General features: G+C 30.8%; 1 protein-coding gene across 12 annotated transcripts in view; it reads right to left on the bottom strand.

Moving 5' to 3' along the window:
- LOC145277001 (filamin-A-like) overlaps positions 1-17,823 on the bottom strand; it is a 257,559-nt gene that overhangs the window by 28,574 nt on the left and 211,162 nt on the right. For 4 of the 12 annotated variants that reach the window (XM_080128586.1, XM_080128584.1, XM_080128587.1 and 1 more), the window contains one exon: positions 5,699-5,710. The exons of the other annotated variants lie outside the window; for them this stretch is intronic. In XM_080128586.1, coding sequence (XP_079984712.1) covers positions 5,699-5,710 — 12 coding nt within the window. The remainder of the gene's footprint in view (positions 1-5,698; positions 5,711-17,823) is intronic. 12 annotated transcript variants of the gene reach the window in all.

Here is a 17,823-nt window from a genome sequence, read left to right as displayed (position 1 = left end):
TGGGCCTCTGGTTTTTGCCCATCAACCACTACTCTTATGAGCCTATCAGAGAGAAATGATTTAATGATTGAGAAAACATTTCCAGTAATACAGTAACTGGAAATCTTGTGAAGTAGGCCCTTATGCCATACCTTATCGAAGGCGTTTTATATTTTAAGAGCAATTGCCCTAAAAAGGAAATCTTTGTCGAGAGATTCACTAATCCTATGAGATATAACCGTTAGCACATCTGCTGTAGATCTAGCAGAACGGAAACCATATTGTGTGTCACTAAGAAGGTTATTTCTGCTGAGGTGGGTGACTACTCTATTTAATATGGATTCCAGCAACTTACTCATGACACACTTATTGGTCTGTACTGAGTGGGAGATGACTTATCACCCAAATTCTTAAATACAGAGCATACTGATGAGGTTTTCAGGGATTCGGAAAGCACTTCTCCTTAAGGCAACGCTTAAACAGTTTTGTAAGTATGAGGGCAAGTTCTGGTTGAAGCGTTTTTAACACTATAACTGGAATCAAGGTTCTTGATTAGCTTGGCGACCTCACGCACATATATTTGACTGTTACCTAGCGTGTTGTGTTATAGGAGGAAATACGGGGAGTTGATGGCCTTCGTCGCATAGGGTAAAATTAGCTGCAAAGTTCTTGGCAAATAGTTTGGCCTTGTCTGATGCTGACGAGATGACCTCAGGTCCATTGATAATGGTTGGGATCGAACGCACGCTCCTGTTCAGGATCCTATTTGTTATTTGCCAAAACTGGTGGGAACCAAGCCGCTGATTAGCTACTTTGGATTTAACGGGCTGAGCATATAGCTCTCTTGCATTTTTAATTACTCTTTTACAGTGGTTGCTGGCATTCCTGAAAGCAACTTTAGTCTCAGTGCATCTATTACGTTGGTAGCTATGGAAAAAGTGATTTCTGCGCGCAATGGCAGCAGCACAATCCGGGGAGAACCATGGCTGGCTGTTAGATTTTTTTTGGAATTTTTTGGATGGTATGAATCAGTCTATGCCTACAATTAGCCATTCGGTCAGTCTGATACTATAGAGGATACATCCTTTTTAAACATGGAATGCAGGGGTAGATCGGATATAAGTGTACAGAAGCTATCAGAGTATCGATATACAGTACGGTAGAGAGGTACATCTGAAGACTTATTGCATTTCGTTTTTATCTTAACTGATACAACGGAGTGGTCGGAGGATCCCAGAGGAGATAGAACGGAACATGAACATAGCTCAGGGGAAGTTGTGTGAAAAAAATCTAGGAGACTTGCATAATGACCGGTAGTATCGGGCACACGGGTGAGCTCGCGAACAATCTGAGTGAGGTCATAGGCAATGGCAAAATCATGACAGAACCTCCCCTCATCATCTGTCTTATTTTAGTGGGTCAGCCATTTCACGTTATGCACATTGAAGTTACCGCAAATGTGAATGCTAGCCGAGGGATGAGCAGACAGGATGTGGTCAATTTTCTCAGATATACTCTTAAAGTTAGTAACTGTATGTTGTGGGGGCGATAGAGGGCAAATATAAATGCAGTGGTGTAAGCAAGCGCAATCCGGAAGCACATATAAGGCAAATTATGGTCTTTTCTGTAGATATCCCTGCCACACGGGAAGCCATCTTTAATGTAGGCACATATTCCATGCCCATGACGATCTTGGGGGTCAGATTTAGATGTTAAGTTAGAGTATCTTGCTTTACAATTACACACGAAACCACTTTTACAGGACGTATCCATGGTCTCTCAAGACTGATCGGAGGCTATGTCATTTTCAGGCGTATTGTTCATTTACGGTGATGCTTTTCAGTTTTAAAAACAAATAAAGAAACAAACAAAAAAATAAGAACAAAACAAGAGCGAAAATCAACTTTTCAAATCATTGATTATCATAGTCGATAATATCCTTCCCGAGTGTCTAACGTTCAAACTGTGAGGTAACATGTATTGGAATTCATTCATAGAAATGCTAGCAAATTTGTTGCAGAGAATTTAGTCTCCTTATATCAAGTTAGAAAACTTCTTGCATCTGCCCGTATCTTTACAACAGCACAATTTGCTCATACATGAAATTTTGTTGTCATATCTTTGTTTGTGCACTGATCACTAGCTGCTTCCTTTTGAAGAGGGCATAAATAAGAGTTTCTAACCTAATAGACCCTGCATTGTCAGCAAAACTCTAGCCCTTGTCACATCGCCGCCAAATGTTTAAAGCCTATATTCGGAACATCAGAGTTTTATCAGATGTCCTGCTAATAGGCCTGTTTTCAGCAGGCCTAATGGATTCTCTCGACCAATAATGACGGTAAGACGGCGAAAACAAAACAAAACAAAAAAAAAAAAACCCAAGTCAAGCCACACAATTACCCGGACTCGTTTAGACTAACACAAAGCAACAACAGTGGATAACTGTAATGCTCATAATTATTTCTCTTTAAAACACAACATGTATGCTGATTATATAGATTAGCTGGTTCTTTGTAATTTTAAGATTCAGCGCATCGAAAAACAAACCACTTTATGAAAATACGAGAAAACTCTAGTCGGAATTATTGTAATTTAAACAACTTTAATGATTAATTTTATATGCTTGGTCGTCTACAGAGTAATTATCACCTGTGTTATTGCTTGAACTTCCAATCTCAGGAAGATAACCACTTAGAATTGATTGTTAATCAGCATTTAAACCATGTGCATATTTTCTATGAATAACATAAATTAATATTTCTACCCATGTAACAGAGCGCGGATGCACATAAAGCGGCTGTATTCAGACGTGAGTGATGTTACAACCGTAACGAATAGTCACGCGTGGCGGGAGAATGATAAAAAAGCCTTTTCTTTAAATCTGAAACAGCGAGTAGAGCTATTTCTTGTCTAGATCTCCTTTGCGACGGAGTCTATGACGTGTTGGGTACCAGTATCTACATGTAGCCATGTGTTTATACGTGTGTAACGTTACATACGGGCGTGCTGACAATGAGATGTATCTACGCTTGTGGATTAAATTGAAAAGATTCAGTTCGAAATTCCAACCATGTTCTCGAATTTGATTAGAAGATTCCCGTGTTCGAAAAAAATGCATCTGAAGAAAGTCGGAGGTTACATCGACCGAAACGTTGTGAATATGACAAGTAAGATGAGGATAGTAGTCAAAATGATTTAATACATCGATATGCTGGTTGGATCATTAAATCGTCTTCTATTCTAGTCCAATACATTTAATTTAGTCAGACGGATTTCGCTAATAAATGCGTACATATGCATACGTAGATGTGTGCATATATATAATGTGTGTGTACACATGCATATATATGCATACGTATATATATATGCATACATATGTGTATACACACGAATATATCTATGTATACATATCTATATGCATACATATGTGTATGCATATCAACGTTGCTTCTAGAATAGTAATTTCAAGATTACGAAGGGTTTATGAAGCATAAAAACTGTGTTGTTGTTTTTGATAATTAATATTTTATATTTATATTTCAAGCAGTGTTATATTTTTGTGATCAAAATCGGAGGGCCGCTTGAAATATAAAAATAAAATGTTAAATATAAAAAACAGCAACATCGTTCTTATGCTTCATAAACCCTTCATAACCTTGAAATTACTATGTATGCATTCATATATATATATGCATATATATATGTACATATATACATATAGGATGAAACACTAGTGTCTGTAGGTATTTAATTATTATAGTAAATATATATATATAACTATACTCTTTAGTTATTGCGTTTAAACTATAATGAGTTTACTCTTATAACCCGCAATTCAACTTTATAATTACGTTGGAATAATAAAATTAAAATATGTGTCAGCCATTACTTATAGAGTATTATTAATATAAAATGGTTGACATATGTCTACCATCGCGTCACTTTCTTTGTTAAAATCAAGTTCATCAATGTCACCCTGGTAAATAAACATCAGTCATCTTCTATATCTTAATAGAAAATATAGCCGTACCTCCAAGTTAAAATAAATAAATAAATGCACGCGCCTCTGCGTTTAAAAAGAAATTTAACATTTAAAGTCGAGTTAAAACCGGCAAAATGAAATATTTAACAGAATTGTTGGTCAACTTTAGTTTATCAGGCTCCAAAGTATTATAAAATACGAGCGCAAAAGAACGTATTTTACATTACTGAAAATGATTCTTTTGAGTTCTGAGGCAGTTTGAGGATCTTTGATAATGGGTTTCCGAACAAACACGGTACCTTATCAATTTTGCTAATTTAACTTAAACATATTTATAAAATGTAATTATATATACAGCATGGAAACTGATGGCTTTTTTTCATGAGTTTAGTTTTTTTTGTTACTGTTGCATTGTGGGATACTATTTATTATCGTTTTCGTGAGCTGCGTTTTCTTTTGTTATTGTACAACTGTCTTTGTGCATGTAAGAGCTGATATTGTATTTTTTCAATGTATTTAAATAAAATTTACGTTTCTTTAGCTAATCATGAAACAATAAGCTCTTGCAATCTTCTGTATTTGTATTTGCGTGTTTTTGTGTATTTCAAAGAGCTCTGCTTAAAATATTGACACGGCAAAAACCCTTTTGGAAAACTTACATCCTTGACCATAAAATGAAGTCTATTAAACATATGTTTATTTGTTTATGAAAACACTAAAAAGTTTCCTTTGTTTTGTGTATTAATATTTCTTATATTTATAATTATCAGCTTGTTATCTAATTATATCTTTAGCGTTATAGTTTAGTTATTGTAATCATGGTTTTAACGTTTAGAATGGAAGTTGTTAATATAATGTAATAATTTAGATAAACTAATTGGCTACATTTATCTTCAACATTGAACTAAAGTTAACAAAATAAGTTTTATATAATATTTATACTAAAATACCTTTATATTAAAAAAACTGGTTTAAAGTTATTTTGTTTAACTAAAAGAAAAATCAATATTTTTCTGATTAAAAATCATTTTTAGCGTCATACCTTTGTAATTATGAATTTATTTTATGTTTTTATTTTCATTAATAGACTGTTTATGGCGCGACGTCGTAATATTTCGGCAATGAAAAAAAAAGGAAAAGGAAATATTGTCTATATATATCATTGAAAAAGGCCTTTTAAAGGCTGAAATATTTGATTTATAATATTTTTCCAATGATTAAAAAACACGTCTTGCATTGAGACTTAGTTTCCAAGCGACTTCTCAGATTTTCATTAATTGTAGGATGTAGAAATATTGGATCTATGTATTTATATATACGCATAAGAAATAATTTACTAGGTATATATATATATATATATTATATATTATATATATATTATATATATAATTTAATATTTCTTTTCTTTCTTAAAATTATTGAACGTTTATAATTTAACAAAAACCGTTAATCTTTATTTTAGGGGCAATTTTTATTTCTTTATTATTTTTACATTTTATAAATATATTTAAGTTTTACTTACATTTAATATGTTTATATCTGTTTAAGAATTGGGGATAAGGTGAATGCATTAAAATGTCATGGATAATAATAATAGTAATAATAATAATAATAATAAATTGTGGGTGCAAAGATATACTGAATTGTCATTATTGCATTCCAAAATAAATGGAAATAAATATATAAATAAAAATGTTGAAGCAATGCATATATATTATATATAAAACACTAACTTACCGGCTGGATACTCTGCAAGAAACACAGCGAGAAGAAATGAGTTATTTTTTGTTGGGTGAATTTGTTTGTAATTCATAGCATGGACAAATATAAGTTTTTTTTGAGTTGTTGTACTTTTGGATTGCTCTGTTGTCCTTGTTCTTTTTCAAATGTAAAAAGAACGACAATATTAGGGACGTCAGGTGCCGAACTTTCAACGCGCCATAAAAAAAATCCAGCCAGAATAGAACGAAAGAAAAAAAATCAGGGAGACAGAAAGGTATAGTAAAAATGATTCAACTATTTAATAGAAGATGATATCATTTTTAGCGGAAGAATTAAGGGGTTGAAAAAAAAAAATCAACATATTTAGAAAAAATAAATAAATAAAAAATATAATCAAAAGGAAATAAAAATCGCGCTCGCTATTTGTGTGTTCTTTTATTTATGATCCAACCGTTTTGAATCGCCATTGTAGCTTCCGAGCTAAAATTAAGATCAAACATTATCATTATAACGGTAATCACTGCCATCCTGATCAGACAATATCTTTTTTATAGACCAAGTCTTCTCATATCAGAACATTTCAAAAGCTTTGAATATTCATTTTTTAATTTATTCTAAAATAAAACCTATTTAGCAAGTCACAATTTAAACATTTATTTTTTTTTCTTTAGAATAATTACGTACAAGTTTTCCTAATTTAACGTATTCCTATCAATGCCATCCTTTTTTCATAAAGAAAATCTATTTTCACTTTTGGTTGATATGAAACAGCTCTTTTCTTAAAAAAAGAACAGCAAAAATGCAAATAAACAACAGTCTATCTCAAATGCCACTGTTCGTTCTCGCCGCAAAACAACCTATCTACAAGAAGCTCTTCCCTCAAGACGTCTTTGCTGGTTCGGTTATGCTCTTCGCCATCATTTCATTCACAAAATTATTGAATCAGCCCCTTTCTCAAGGTTGGGAAAAACTACACGGATATCATATGAAAATCTAACTCAGGACAGTGGAACAGGGTACTGAGCTGGGTTGTCGCCCCTTTTTTTTTACATGAAAGTCATCATTTATCCAAGCCCGAAAGCCGCTCGAGGATGTGTTAATGAGTGTATGGTACTTACTGTGACAATATTGTATTAATCATTAATCGTGGAAATAGGGTAGAAATGGATTATTTATGGTGGGTTTGGCTCAACAAGAACTTGCTTACATTTGACTTGAAGACGACTTTATTGTAATCAGCTGGAAAGCAGGCCAGCCAAACAGAGTTTCACAGCCTCTACGAGGTTTGCCACTGAGATTGTCATTGGTTACCTCTTCTATCTGATGCTACAGTGGATCATTGTGCTTGGTCAGTATTCGTTCGGGACGCGGTAAATTCTCTCGATGGAGTCCGCCCAACCCCACCAGAGTGAATGCCGAAACAAGTATATGTAAGTAAAACACCGTTCAAATACAACATTGTCGGTTAGACTGTCTGGCTGAGATGATCAAGGGTTTCGAGTGTTCATATGTATCCCCTACTTTGGGAAACATATAATATGATTTTCTGCATTAATATCTAACAAAAAATGTTCCTATTTACTTGTCTCTCCACGAGGGCATAGTTAGACACAATGTCAACTTATAATGAAAGGAAAAACTAACTCTTCAAAGAAAGGCATTCTGAATAAGGATAAAAATAAAAATAGCGTCAGTTTAGAAGGATTTCACTTCATCAACCAAGGACAGAACAAATGAATATAGTATCAGAGCAGATACTACATTTTGATCTTAGTTAAAAGGCAATGAATGAAGTTATAATCGTAGATAATTTATTTTACGCATATATTTTCACAAGTGGTTTCTTCGAAGTAGTACAATTGAAATAAAAGAAAAAGTGTATTTGTACTTGGTTTCGTCAAATTTTGCACATCTTGCCAGTTTCAAGGCAAAAACAGACGACTTTAAACGTAAGTCTTAACAACAGCTAACTTGAAGTATTTTTATTTACAAATCTGTTCGTACGTTAACTGTTTATTCCAGGTAAATTCAGTTACAGCAATGGCAAATGAATGTAGAATAAAAAATTGTGGAAAGAAAATGCTAAAATTAAATTTCACAAAAATCTACAATTAAAGTTCCATGAACAAAGAATGAAATGGAGATTCCTATAAGTGGTGAAAGATTAATGTAGATAGAATTAGTGTTTATGCTTTGCATCTATTCACCAATAAAGAAACAGAATGGCGGCTAAAGTGCAACCATTTTGTTGGGGCTAAGAAAAGATGGTTTCATTATAGAACCAAAAGTGAAATACTATTACTACAACGAAGATGACGATTTTTACTGACAACGTTAAATCCTCTTTTTATAGAGTGAGAAAAAATCATGACAGCTATGATTTTTAAAAATATTTTTCTCACAATGAACAAAGACAAAACCCCTTTTCATATAAAAAGAGAAGTTAACGTCTTTAATATTTCAAGAAAACCGAATTTATTGCAAGCTTTAAAAAAATTATAGTTTTCTTTTCAAATTATATAAAATTATTTTTATTTTCGTTTTAAATTTAATTATACTTTAAAGATAATTAAGTGTTCTGATATGTTTTTGCCGTTTTTTTTTCTCGTAATGGATGCGTGTTATATTGTCATGTTTTTTTTTTAGCGAGTGATTGTGTTTGAATAATTTGGTCAACTGAAAAGGAATTTGATGAAACAAATGAGCGAAAAAGAGAAATAATATTCATGGAAAGAAAAGTTAAAAAATAAAATAAAAAATCAATTTTGTTTCTTTCGTTATCATGAAAGAAAAAAAAATGAAAAAAAATGGAATCGGTATAAAATGAAGAAATTAAAGAAGAAAGAGAATGTTCCCGAGAAAAAGAGACAAAATTTTGTGACAAGTGTGGAAACTGAAAAAACGACAAAAAGAAGGAAAGAAGAGAGAGGAGAGGAAGAGGGATAGGAATATCATATGGAAATGCAAAAGTGTTTTATGATATATAAGAACTTGTAACGTTCTAAATAGGAATACATTCATGAACAAAAAGAAGAAAAAAAAAACGAAACTGTTTTGATGTCCCTTTTTTTTTAATATAGCTGAAATTTGAAAAAAAAAGAAAATGCATGCATGACTTGTCTGTGAAAAGTCGTCTGATGGATGCTTTTGCTGTGGTGATAAAATAAAATACAATAACTCATTTTCGATTAACAATTTACATACAGATAAGCAAAATATAAATAAGAAAATGTCCAAACAAACTTACTTTCATATACACATACATACACATATATGGATACACTTACGTTTTCGTACATTTTTTAATACGTTTATATTTTTTCTTATCTGTTGTGCGTTTTAGATATTTGAGAATATGTAATTTTGAATTGAGGTTTTTTTTTTATCAAAGTGGACATGAGGGCTTGAAGAGTGGGCGCCTTGGTTAAAAAAGTGTTAATTTACTAAGATGTAAAAAAAATATGTTAATTCCACGAAAAAATCTATTTAATAGGATCCGATGAAACACGAACCCCAGTTATTTTTCCGGTCAGTCTACGAATTATTATTTTTTGTTCGGATTTATAAAGTTATAGAAACTATACGAGAATGAGGAAAACGAGAGGAAGATTTAGCAGAAATATTATGGATTCGATTTTTACCAGTAAGGCCTTTTCCCAAATCCTGAAAAACCTCAAAAAGAATATAATATAATTAACACAAAACAGTGTCACGTGTCAAGCGAAATAGCTGTATAATCAAAAAATAAAAAGATGCTTTAAAGTATTGCTTTGCTATATATATATATATATATATATATATATATATATATATATATATATATATATATATATATATATATTGAACAGTATTCTTCAATTTGGTTTTGTTTCGTGAGTCGTTGATGCTTTTAACGTTCTTTAAAAAAGTAAAAGGTCAATCTTCACTAATGAAACCATGGCATGTCTCTGAAATATGTAACATTTTATTCTGTGGCGCTAATTCTGACATCAATTTCAACTGTTAACGTCTCTCCTGGCAACTAATAGACTTCACGTACCCGTTCCTTAACTACCATTTCAAATCATCTTATTTCCTGCAGTTATTTTTTCTTCATCTGCGTTTTTACCTGACAATGAGTCGACGAAGAGTCGAAAGCGTTCGTGATACATATAAAGCATACATTAATCTTTTTGATTTTAATACAAAAAGACCATTAGAAAAATCGGAATAATAAAAAAGTTGTAATTAATCATAGAGATTTCTCTTATTTTCAACAATGTTTGCTTAAATGAAAAGAATGCTGCCAAAACGTACACACATATTTCGGCATAATCAATATAGCATAATCACGTTGAAACACCGGTTCTCGTCAGATCACCGAAGTCAACCAACGTTTACCCTGACTAGTATCAGATGGATGACCATTTGGGAATTATAGGTGCTTATATCGGCATTATTTAAAGTCGTACCGAATCTCCACTTGCTACTGGTATTTAACAACACCAACGGAAGAGAGATGTGGTTGAAAATTGCTCAACTCTTGCCTAAAAAATTCCACGCGCAAGCACCTTTACGGTAGGTATCTATAGTTTATCAAGACTGAAGGAAGCTATTATGTATATATATATATATATATATATATATATATATATATATATATATATATATATGTGTGTGTGTATATATATACATATATATATGTGTATACATATACATATATATATATACATATATATATATATGTATACATATATATATACATATATATACATATATGTATATATATACATATATATATACATATGTATATATATACATACATATATGTATATATATACATATATATATATACATATATGTATATATATACATATATATAAATATATATACATATATATACATATATATACACATATATACATATATACATATATATACATACATATATACATATATATACATACATATATACATATATATACATACATATATATATACATACATATATATATATATATACACGTGTGTATGTGTGTTTGTGTGTGTGTGTGTTGCTTTTTGTCAATAATTATTAAAATAGAAATAAATGTTGGATATCAGAAATATCACCCTCCAACCGTAGAGCTAGTGGAATAGTTGGTTTGGTTGGCGTCTTGTGAAAAGACTGCATATTTTCGCGACATCAATTCCATCCAAAGTTTGCTAACAATGTAGAGCGATGCAGTAGGTTAATAAAAATGCCGTGGTTCAACCAAGATAATCAGCAGAAGGTATGTAAGTAATAAATGAAACACCAATTATCTGGCTTTCAGAAGTAATCAAGCAGTCTGGTAGAAATGCTATTTTTTGGTTTACTGTATAAGCAGCCCCAACTGAACATAACGAAAGACTCATAAAGCAATCAGACATAAAGAAAGCGATAAGCTAGTTAGTAACCATACCAATCAAAAAGTCTTCTTTAATGGCAAAAATGCCAGGTCTGAAATATTAAAGAAGCAAGACATGTCATCATTCCATTAGAATTTTGATAGAAGTTAAACATGGGCTCAAAATGGAATCCTAGCATGTCTTGCATAATTCTTTGACATTTGCCAGCTTTATCAGAGTGGCGCAGACTTTATATACCGGTACGAAGCCGACATCATTTTAACCCTCTACCTCCACTCATATATTTAAATTAGCTCCCTTTTTTCACAGTAGACTTTTAAAACTTAGTATTTTTATATTCGTTATTTGTAATAGTTCGAATTAATCAAGAGAAGTATAGTATTATACATTTTCTTATGCAAAAATAAATAAATAAAATAAAATAAAACGAAGAATAACTTATGTTAAGTTTTATTTAAGTTTGAAGCAAAGACAGTAAAGTTATTCATTAAAAAAAAAAAACTTCAAGAACAGATTTATATCTAATTTCAGTTCTTTAATCAAAAACAAATTTGTATAATGATTTGCGTTGATTTTTAAATGCTAATAAACATTATCACAAAAATATAAGAAGAAAAAAATGAAATGCTGCGATAAGGAATTCAACTGATAATTTTTGCGTGCATTTCAATAAAATAATATAAAAAAAATAAAATAATACGAAACTAAATGACCTTGTTATCCCAACAACAGATAAATTTTTATACTCCGATAAAAGTTATATGCAATTTAAAGGAAGCTTAATTTAAGCTGTTTATTAAATATAAATATCTAATTTTACGAATACAAAATAAACAAATTAGTTTAATTATTGGAAATATTAAGGCCGAAGAAAACATTATTTTTAATATAGTTTTTGTCGAAAATAATACTGATGAAAATTAAATGCTATTTAATCTTATACATTGTCTCATTTATTTATCAATGTCTTCATAACTTCATAAGTCTTAAAAAAACAAAAACAAAAACAAAACAAAAACAAAACAAAACTATACAAACAGACCGGCAAAATAAATAAAGTGTATATTTTTAAATACCGGAACTAGCGTAATACATACTTCTAAATATCGGAACTGACTTAATACCCACTAACATTGGGAAACAGTCGTCTGATGAATGACATTTTAATGAAAATGAATTTTTCTGCATAAAAAAGAAAACACAGAGGGGGATAATGGTTTAATCAATGCTGAATATATATATATATATATATATATATATATATATATATATATATATATATATATATATATATATATATATATATATATAAACGATTGATGACTGTGCGCGTTCAAAGCTAACTATAAAGGGGATATCATTGTATTCAGAAAAAAAATCTAATCGAACTATGACATGATTATCGGAATATAATAACATTTCATATACTTGCATTAATTAGTAAAAACATATAAAAATAATGCTCTTTATTTTAAAACGTACACTCTAAATCCAGGTTCAGCTGGAGACATTTGCACACATCTAATTAAATATTTTAAATCTGTATTAATAATAACGTAGTATTTTTTTTGCGCCATTTTAAAAATACGACAAACCGGTAAAAAAACATTACTGTCGGAGATTATCTCCCTTGGTCGAGTACAGTCTTTTGTACGCATTAGAAATAGGTTATCTCTGCTTGAAACTGTTATTGTAAGCTGAAGAAAGCCTCAGAAGCTATATCGTGCTATCGTATTTTTATTTGATAATTATTTCAGGATTGGCCATCCGAAAATACTGAAGCATAATAAAATAATAATAATAATAACAATAAAGTAGTAAAAAAAAATAAGCGAAGCAATAAAGAAACAGTAATAGAAATGTGTATAAAATAACAAGTAAGAATAATAAAATACGTACCTATAAGTAAATATTTCGCTGTGTTTATATATGAATTCGAATGAAAGATTGATCAATTCAGTCCGTAACTAAAGATAAACTTATTACTTGAATTTTGATCTGAAATCGTTAGCATAGTACTAATACAGCAGAGGACCCAGAAGCCAATCGGCTTTTTTTCCGTAGAAAGTATTATGGGAACAATCACAGACGTTTTACGGAAATTTAAGAAAAAAAAAAAAAAAAATGAAAAATAAAGTTAATATTCTTAGTGTTGCAGAAAATTGCGTTATTTTTACACTTTCTTGTTTGGGGCAATTTGATCTCTGTTGATGTGGATTATGTATAGCCTATTACTACGATGTTTTCTTGTTTTCTTTACTAAAAAATAAGATCAAGAATTGTTTTTATACACTTATATTTTATGCCAATGCAACGTAGGTGCATTGGACAAACAGCAATTCTAAAAAAAAAAAAAAAATCCATAGTCATCACGATATTTTGCAATCTCACAGAAATTCAAACAGCTTACACATATTTTGATTCATATCGAAGTTTCATAAATTTCCGTAAAACGTTTCTGTAATTGTCAATTTCCGTAACACATTAGATAATCGGCCTTCGGTTCTATACTGTATTTGTACAATCGACGTTAAATATTTAATCTATCAGATTGCTCCGTATTAAAAAAAAACTATTAGTATGTAAAAAAGGGAGATACATGTTTACAAATAAATATTTATTGTGTAAAATAGTCGCCTTTTATTTAATATTTGTTTATACGCTTAATTATACATATATATATATACACGCATATATATACATATTTATGCATACACATATACATACATAATTCATCTACAGTATATATACGCCATATGTTCATGTATATGTATATGTGTATTTGTAAATATGTATATATATATATATATATATATATATATTTATAAATAAGCATATACATACATATGAACATATGGCGTATATATGTATATATGTATATATATATATATATATATATATATATATATATATATATATATACATATACATATGTGTATGAGCGTGCGTGTAATTACGTTGACATACCGGGTGTAGTTACAGCACTGAAATTAAGGAACATCGAGCCTTGTCAATACCAGATGAGTGACCATTTGGCAATACCAGGCGCTGTATGTAGGAGGATGTCGACGCCATCATACAAAACCTATAAGGGACCGAGTGTGAATTTAATATCCCATAAAATTTTGTTCTGTGAAGGAAGCCGGTTTAGCAAGCCTAGAGTGAGTGCTGCTTCCACACACACACACGCAATAAAACTAATTTTATATAGTTTCAGCCAAAGACGTATAAAATATCAAGATAACTATACAAAAGTAAAATTAGTTAAACGTAATATTCATTATCTACAATATAGAGCTTAATAATATGTATTGAAAGATTCAAAATAGCATTTAAATCAAGTTTTGGACTCTAGTCCCAGAAACATAAATTTTACATATATTTCAAGAGACATTTTAATTAAAAAATCGGCAGAGATAACATCTTTTAAAGGAAAAAGTCCAAAAGTTTTTCTCGCTGTTATTAAATATTTTTCTCGTGCTAATAACGTAGACAATCACCTCTCTCTCTCTCTCTCTCTCTCTCTCTCTCTCTCTCTCTCTCTATATATATATATATATATATATATATATATATATATATATATATATATATATTTGTTGCCCGTTTTGGCAACAGATAGACGTCTTATCATTACACTATCCGCACAAGCTACGAAAAATAAATTAGAGTCCTCATTATATATATATATATATATATATATATATATATATATATATATATATAAAATGAGCGCTCTAATAATCTTCGTAAAATTCTGTTTTTCGTATCTTGTGCTGATAGTATAATGACTAAGACGTCTATCTGTTGGCAAAACGGGCGGGTTCTGAACTCGGACTGAAATGCCTTTCAAGCTTTAATACAATGCAAGAATATGACCTGTTGATGACTATATAAAATATAATTTAGCCATCTTTACGTTTTTATTTTTTGAAAAACTTTTAATAATTTTATTTTTAGTGCTCAAAATTCCTCTAATGTCTGCATCACTTATTATCCTTCTATCATTTCATAGCTGACGGAACGAGAACTAGCGAACTTCATTGATTGAATGAAAAAAAAAGTTCTGTTCGAAATTCCGTACAAATTCCAGAGTTCGATAGAAAGATTCCCGAGTTCAACACGATACACTTGAAGAAGGTCGAAAGTTACATTTAGCTAAACGTTGTAAAAATAACATTCAAGATGATAACAGTAGAGCCAATAATTGTAATAATACGATTAAATATTCTTTGTTATTGCTTTTAAATTTAATTCAGTGATTATTTTGATTATAATATAAATCCTAGTTCTGTGTATATGTTATATCTGTTGATATCTTATATCTGTGGATATGTTATATCTATGGATATCTTATATCTGTGAATATCTTATATTTGTGAAAATCTTATATTTGTGGATATCTTATTTCAAGGAAAAGGGCTTAGCATCTGTGGTCAATGTTTTTTTTTTTATCCATTTGCGATACCTTTCTTAATTGTAAGCTAAAACAAAGCACTGATCAACGCACACCATCAACATACCAAATTGATTGAGCAATATTGATGGATGCGTGTGATGGGTTATGCAAAATTACATTAGAATGTCTGTAGTGTTTTTAAAAAAATATTTTACACAAAAAATATCTATTTTCAATGTTATATGCATGCCATTTTTATGTAAAGACTAAGTTCTATATAAACCTATATACAAAATAAACACATATGTATTTTTAATATAGATGGATGTTTTTGGTGAACACGTGTTAGCGTTAGCAAGTACCGTTACTAAATGAAACGGTATATAATTATCTACGGAGTTGGAATAATATAAATTCTACAAAAAGATAAATGAGATCTAATTTGTTCATTTTTTTAAATATTTCTGTACATAATTATAAATTGTTTCCTTTTTATAACGTTTGTTTTGGAAGAAGCGACGTACATTAAAAATACTGCCTGAAATATACTTCAATGTTTACTTAAACAGATAAATATGCATATATAAACACATATGCGGACACACAAATTAGGCACGTACACAATATATGTTGATTATTATATAAACATTTGTGTGGCATACACAACTGCAACTATGTTTCGGCGAGATCACCTCATCAAAATTAAAATAATTACTTTGGTTCCGATAAGGCGATCCCGCAGAAACATGCGTACGCCACACAAATGTTTATAAATCTCTGTTTAATATTGAACATTTTTTGAAAATGAAAATACTTAGTTCACTAAAGAAATGCATCAAAATTTGATTAACACGTATATATATATATTACAATAAATAAAATGAATATTTTCTTTTATAAATCAAATTTATCAAGATAGTAGAAACTTTACCCAGTTAAGAAGAGAAATTCATAAATCGAATAAAAAAAAATGAGGAATATAAGTTACATAGCACATCATTATATCATCAGGTCAATAAAGTCAGGATTTAAACTGAGAATTATCTTGCCGAAAATTCATTACTTCGGATTTTATTTTCGAATTTTTGTAATACCCGGTTTTCTTTTCCAAAGACTTTTGTAGAATTATCTATTTTGTTTCATTTTTTTCTATTTTTTTTTACTTAATGTTTATTATTTCCTTGCTCTCCACCCATTTCATGATATTTTTCTGTATTTCACCCCCTCTTTAATCTTTTCTTCACTTTCCCCCGTTGTCTACTCTCTCATATACCAATACTCCTCGATCCTCGTCCCAATCCTCTTTAATAATCCCCATTAATTCACCCCTATGTTCTCAAGCCGGTTTTATCATTGTATACCCATGCAGTGTTATAATGCCGGTTCTTCTCCTCTTCTGATGAGAAGCATTTAGCTTCGAAATGTCATGTCCTAAAGAGATTACTTTCCATTTACCTCTTATTTTAGTCTTTATTGGCCTGAGGGTTTAATAAAGTTATACGTAACTTTTATTCCTCATCTTTTTATTATATGTATATATATATATATAAGTAACATAAGACAATGAATAACCCTTGTAAGTGTTCCTGCACAAGGAGTTTATAGCGGCGCGCAAATAGAATTACGCAATTTCCAAGCGCGCGTTTCCTGAACAGTTATTACTTGAGAGGAGTGGCAAGAGAATTATCTACCCTATAAGTTAATCCATAGCTAGAAGAAGTTTTCTACTATCCTCCAGAATAATAATTTAAGTGAGGCAGTAGCCCTAACAAAATTCAAATCCGGCATGCTGAGCACACACTTCGCGCCTGTAATCACGTATGTAAAGACCGTTAGCATGATTCGCACTTGGTTACTTGATGAGGCAGCCATCTTTAAAAGGAATGCTGTCGGTCAGTCAAAAGAGTAGTTTACATGTATTCAGTTCTTTCATCAAGGTCGGTGCAATCTGGAGGAATACTTTCTTCCGACGTGCTAGAATCATTAAACATTTCCATTGTCTATTCATAACGGATTCGCATATGGGAACAGATACTACACCTTGATCTGATCCAATGAGACCATTCTATAATAAGTATAGGCGCGCGCGAAAAAGGGCTAATGGAAACCATAGCTGTCGCTTGCATAATTTGCTGAGTTGATGATAGAAGATGGTCACGATGAAAGGAATGTATGTACAGGGGAGATTACTCTGTAGGCTGTTTTCCTTTCCGGAAGTCACTCACTGGTAATGTTGTGTATTTTATGGCGTTGGCTGCGTTGTTTCTGTTCCAAATGATTAGTAAACAACACTAACCGACGATGCAATTCATGCAGGACTGATTTCTCCAAGCAAAGAGACCGCATCGTACAGCACCAACATTATACAAAA

Source organism: Euprymna scolopes, chromosome 5 (assembly GCF_053919585.1).
Source record: "Euprymna scolopes isolate OS-2025 chromosome 5, ASM5391958v1, whole genome shotgun sequence".
NCBI lineage: Eukaryota > Metazoa > Mollusca > Cephalopoda > Sepiida > Sepiolidae > Euprymna > Euprymna scolopes.
Note: the sequence above shows the minus strand (reverse complement) of the source record. Positions and strands in the feature narration are given on the sequence as shown.